Below are 5,747 nucleotides of genomic sequence, written 5' to 3' on the forward strand. Positions count from 1 at the left end.
TACTGTCTGGTTCAATCGAGGTCTCCGGTACAAACTCTTCGTCATCATCATCCTCAGAGGAACGACTCTCGTTGCGATCCGCAATATACTCCTCGTCCGACTCATCACCGTTGACCTCTATGTCTTCCACTGGACTGGCAACATGAATTGGTGGTGGTGTCAACCTCTGCAGAAAGCTCAATCACTTGCTCTGCCATGATTCTCCCATAGATGTCAAATATCAGCTGCACATGCTCGTCTCTATGGAGCCAAAACAGACAGAACTAAAAAACTCCATTTCCTATCGGTGCTAGCAACATATACCATCCTTCCGATTTCTTTTCTCCCATTCCCACCGACGCTAACCAATAACAGACCCTTCAATTCCGCCAACGAGCTTACTCGCCGGGTACACAACAGAATGGGATTCTCACACTCAAACGTTTCCCCATTATCACTATTTCTCACATGGCAATTGGGATATACACTTACAACTAAGAAACCACTACTATTAGACATTTTGGCTTATTTTCGGGAGGAATAAATAGCAAAGAAGTAGTGAAATGTTTATGGAGGATACCAAGAGTTACACATCTTTGTATAGCCGCTGAAAATTTCTCTTAATGTATCTTGTTTACACTAAAACGTTATAATTAAACATGTACTTTTAACCTTATCTTATTTACAGTGTAAACGATATACGTGTTAACTTATAATATAAACGAGATAAGTGATGTGATATTTTTCGGTAAAAATAATAAAAAATACATATTTTGGTAATTAAAATATTTATTTTATTTATTTAAAAAAAATCCCTTCCTCTGGGATAAGCAATAATAAAATCTTCACTTCCTTCACAGAAAGAAAATCTTCTTCGCTAATCACTACCATCTGAAGTCTAAACAATGCACTTCTTCCATACTTAAAAAACCACCCACCAAAACCCATTATCCTTCTCTTTCGTTGCACTTAACCTAAACCTTAAAGCTTAGCCTGTGTTTTACTTTTTCTATCCATTTAATACATTTGAGAGACAGAATTGAGAGAAGGAAAAGAATGTCTACTTCGGTTTTTATTCACAACTTTTGTTTGCTTCCTTCCTGTTCTCCAAATTGCTCTCAGAATCGAAACTTGGCTTATACGCCTCTTCGGTTTCACTCTCCTAATTCCAATTTGAAGTTGAATAAGAAATCTTTCCCCTTCAATACTCACTTCAAGATTTCCACGGCCCAGAAACCTCGCTCCAGTTTTGTAGTTTTTGCAGCACAGTCCAATTTCTTAAGAGGTTAGTCTCCAAGTTTGACTATTTTTTTTTAGAATTATTTTTCACTTTTCAGTTGTTTTCAGGTATTGTTTTATATTGAGTACTGCCATCATTTTTGTTGATTTTTTTAATTTAATTTTTTAATGTTTAGATAAGTTGAAACTTGAACATAATGTTTTCTTATTTAACACCTCGCAAATGTTTGTTAGCATTGCTAGTTTTAATGGTAGCAGAGAGTTTAATGAAAACAGTTTGCGTCACGAATGGGTAACGACTAGCGGTTAAAGGTGAAGAGACTGCGAGTATTGAATTGATGAATGAAAAGTAAATTAACAAGGATATTACATGTCATGTTGAATTTAGCTAGTTACTAATCCATACTACTTCAAACTTCAAAGTATGTTTTAGCGTAAATTCCCTTTCCAGTTTATTTGCCGAAAGACAAAGCTCTCCTCCACATTTTGAAAATTACTAATCAGCCCTCAACCATGTGACTGGTCTAAGAGATCCTTGTTATTGGTCTAAGCACTCCTGATACATTAGCAGGTCAACGTTTACTAGGGATGCTTAGATAAATTACTTGGATGGTTAGAACTGATGAGGGATTTTCGAATTGTGGAGGGCACATTGTCCTTTGTGCAAATGTTGAGAGAGGAAAAGATATTTACTCTATGCTTTATCTACTTTGCCAATTTGTTGGTTAAATTGAAGTGAATGATACCCGCTTTTTATTTTCACAGGTGACTGCGTTAAATTGCATCTTAAACACCATGTTCAGATGATTTTCTTTCTTTTCTGTTATTTTAAGAATAAACCCTTAAATCAGTTCCTCAATGACTAGTTGATTACTGTCTCTGCTGCATTAATGCTCTAAATATTTTTGTGACCAAATTAGTTTTTCAAGTTTGCAACATAATTACCAACTCATATTTTTTGTGCCACTACTTTAGGTTTTTTTTTTTTTTTTCAATTTAAAAAATCAAGTCATTTCAAGAAATCTTGTGGTGCCCATAATCTCTGATGCCTTTGTTCATGAGAGAAAAAATAACACTTTATGATATAGGTTCTTTGCAAGCTGCAAGTGTCTTCCAGTATTTATATATATTATCTCCCTCAGTATTGAAAACATTTATAAACTATCCTTTTGCCACATTCTTAGGTTGTCCAAGAAGTCTAATTGTTACTCTTTTATAATCTGTCATGTTGACTGCAAGGTAGTTCTGCAGACTGCATGGAATGTCGGTAGGGATGGAATTGAGGCAGGTGCTAATCTGGTTCCCGTAAGGCAGAACTGCCCTTTCAACCTTGTGTCATCCACTCATCCATTTTGGTCCATGTTTTCTACATCTCACTTTTCTTTGATTCTGTTACTTGATGATAGAATTCTGTACCAAGACCAATAGCTAGGATTTCCGTTGGAACTGTGGCTTTGACTCTCTTGCTTTTTGTGCTCAAGTCAGTCCTCTCTACGGTGTTCTTTGCTTTGGTAAGCTTTCCTTTTTTCAAAAATAAAAAAATTCATCAAATTAAAGTTCCATTGATATTGTTTGTACAAGTCATTTATTTCATGAGAGATAGAAATATAGTAATCTAGGTTACAGTTCACTAGATCAATACATTGATTCGGCTATGCCAAAATCAAGTTAGTATCGTCCTATTAGCTTTTAGGACAAACTATTATCTCCATTCATCAAGAGGGATACTGTTTCACACTTATGTGGAGATTCTGTCATTACTCGCATCACACAGCTAGCTGAACTAATTTTATTGGGGGAAAAGTTAAACTTAGAATGAATTGAAATCAAATGAAGCCATATATAGTAGTTTTGTGTTGTCTATGTCTTGTATTTAATTGACATATAGAGAATTATCATGCATGGTTCAATCAATAGTAACATGATGTGTAGGATTTGTTTACATGTCCATCTTGGGTTGCAATTTCATTGTCTTTCCAGAATTTTGAATGAAAATAAGACCAAAAATTTGTTGCATAGAGATGCCTAAATTTATTATGCTGGTTTATGTAATGATCCCTGTAGACCACTGTTCTTTTGTGTTGCCTCTCTTTTGAAGCTTTTGGTTTGTTTAGCCTCTTGGTTTGGAATCCAAGGAAGATAGCCTCAAATTATCAGAACACAGCTCTGCCAAATCTAAATCACTTTTTCGGCTCTTCAAAACTAAAATTGAAAGTATGTGATAACTGCCATGACCTAGCAATTTAATTTTAAATTATAAATTAGTGAAGAGGATTTCCATGGAGTTTTTACTGCTCAACATTCTTTCTCCCTACATATGAGAATATCATTTCCGGACGCTGTTGCCCCTTGGCTCCCTTTTTCTTTCCATCCTGGGTGAAAAAGAATAAAAAAGAACAGCGCAATGCAAAAGCATCCCATATTAGGCAGGGTCTGGGAAAGACCCCACTCAAAGGGTGTGATGCAGCTAGACTAACCTGATGCAAATATCAGGGGTTGATTCCAAGAGTTACCATGACCTTCTGTTCACATGAAGACAATTTAACTATTGCTCAAAGGGTGAAAAGGAATAAAAGAAGCGAAGAAAAAAGAGAAAAAAAATCCATATTTTGAGTCTTTTATATAAGATTTTCTATGCAACAATAATTGTGATGTAATCATATATTCCACATGGTTTACCTAAGATTACCATTCCAAGCTTTATTGCTTTCTAACTAGTAAATGCCTGGATGACAGGCCACAATGGGACTTGCTTACTTCGCTTTCCTCGCATTCAATAAAGATCAAGGACCTAAAGATAGAGGCAATGGAGGAACCAGCTCCTCTCCGCCTATGGATGATCCTGTGGAAGAAGCTAGAAAGATAATGGAAAAATACAAGTAGTCGCGTTGGAGTAAGTCATTCGTTTTTTACCATTCCATTTTTGCATTGTGCATATGTAAACTGTAAAGCTCGATACCTGTGAGTGATATTTGAAAAAGGAAGAGAAAGACTTTTGTTAGAGGTGTTATGATCATATCATATAAGCAAGTCATTTTTTCCTTTTTACACAGCCTCTGTGCAAATGACATTTTTGTCATTCATTCGTTAGATGTTAGTCGTCTCATAATGGTGTATCAGTGTATGCTTTTTCTCTCAATGATTTGGGCAATTTTGCAAGAAAGGAATGCCAGAATCTCAAGGATCAGGCATCAGATGTAGTGGACATTATAAGCAGGTCGTTTAGCTTCTCTGATGAATGGATTGGGGATGCACCTTGTAGTTGTTGATTTCAATGCCGAAGATGACTCGGGGTCAATAGGTTCTTTGAGGTCTTTGACGTGTTGTGTATCTGGTTTTTATTTTCCAATGCTCCACCTGTCGATGTTGAGCTCTATGTACTTCAAAAAAAAAAACCACACAATTGCAAATATTTTATGGTTAAAATTTAAGAAAAACGGATACTCAGTTGAAGTTTTTTACATAATTACATTGATGATGTGGATGGAGGCCATATTGAGGAGTGAGGACATCACAAAACTGCTCTAAGGCCTTTTAAAGATAAGTTTATACCTTTTTTATTTTATTTTATTTTATTTTATTTTTGGTGGCACATATTTTGATTTAGCTGGTTGGTTCTTTCTTTGGTCTTGCACCGTGAGAATATCAGTTAAAAGACCTTGTATTTCCTAATAGGTTAATCGGTAAATTAGTTTTTGAAAGATGTTTTAAATTCGTTTTTAAAAGATTTTATCAATCAAATTGATTATTTAAAGATTATAAATTAAAAATTTTTGTCTTTTCGTCACTCCATTAATAGTTTCTGTTAATAATTAATGATATAAAATATTAATTGTCAATATATATGACATTTAGCATGTCTAAACGCTGACTAAATATATTTATAAAAATTTATCAATTTAGTTGATTTTCGACACTTTTTCTGTGTGGCTAACATACAAATAAATCAAAGATTCAAACAATTGAGGAGCTTTCCATCAATTTATTTGGCATTATTAAAATGTCATTTTTTTCCCCGAATTATTTACCTCTGTGCCATTCTTTTAATAATGTTATTCATTTATGAATTATTATAGTAATTTTTATATTAAGCTATTAATTTTTCGTGAAAGCTAATGCACTTTAGAAAAAATAAAACATTTAGCATTTTTTAAATTCTAAATCTTAAACTATAAATTATAAAACCATTTCTAGTTACTAGTTGCTCGTCTTAATTTTGTATATCATTCATTTGCGTGAATTAAGAGAGCAAGGATTCAATTTCTAATTCAGACAATCACCAAAAGATGTAAAATATTTAGGGTTTAATTGGTGTTTCTTATTTTTATTTTTCGTCTTTTTTATTTTTATTTTTCGATTTTTTTTATGATAACAAAAATTTGATACTAGTTAAAATAGGATTTGTTGATATTATTATTTATAACTTTTCTTTTATAAAATTTTGAAAACAGAAAATAATGAAAACAAGTTTAATAACCTATGTCATATATGAAACTAAACTAGGATTTGGAATTTGTTGAATTAAAATT

The 5,747-nt window shown here is 33.4% G+C and overlaps 1 protein-coding gene across 5 annotated transcripts; it reads left to right on the forward strand.

Moving 5' to 3' along the window:
- The first annotated feature begins 811 nt into the window (after window positions 1-811).
- Window positions 812-4,921, forward strand: LOC107639368 (uncharacterized). 5 transcript variants are annotated; one of them, XM_016342839.3, is made up of 5 exons: window positions 842-1,264; window positions 2,462-2,523; window positions 2,625-2,729; window positions 3,955-4,111; window positions 4,379-4,921. In XM_016342839.3, exons 1-4 carry the CDS (start codon window positions 1,036-1,038, stop codon window positions 4,099-4,101), a joined length of 543 nt encoding a protein of 180 aa, XP_016198325.1. In that variant the 5' UTR covers window positions 842-1,035; the 3' UTR covers window positions 4,102-4,111; window positions 4,379-4,921. The 5 variants fall into 5 exon arrangements, with proteins under 5 accessions (XP_016198323.1, XP_088339242.1, XP_016198325.1 ...); XM_016342840.3 differs by having other exon boundaries at window positions 4,383-4,921; XM_016342838.3 differs by having other exon boundaries at window positions 4,272-4,711.
- Window positions 4,922-5,747: the final 826 nt, after the last annotated feature.

Source organism: Arachis ipaensis, chromosome B4 (assembly GCF_059453495.1).
Source record: "Arachis ipaensis isolate K30076 ecotype BB chromosome B4, ASM5945349v1, whole genome shotgun sequence".
NCBI lineage: Eukaryota > Viridiplantae > Streptophyta > Magnoliopsida > Fabales > Fabaceae > Arachis > Arachis ipaensis.

What these genes read in the sequence shown, in the direction of transcription:
- LOC107639368 (XM_016342837.3), top strand. Translation starts at nt 1,036, where the DNA reads ATGTCTACTTCGGTTTTTATTCACAACTTTTGTTTGCTTCCTTCCTGT. An exon ending in CAGGTGCTAATCTGGTTCCC is followed by an intron (nt 2,524 to 2,624) that starts GTAAGGCAGAAC and finishes ACTTGATGATAG; the next exon opens with AATTCTGTACCAAGACCAAT. An exon ending in CTACGGTGTTCTTTGCTTTG is followed by an intron (nt 2,730 to 3,954) that starts GTAAGCTTTCCT and finishes CCTGGATGACAG; the next exon opens with GCCACAATGGGACTTGCTTA.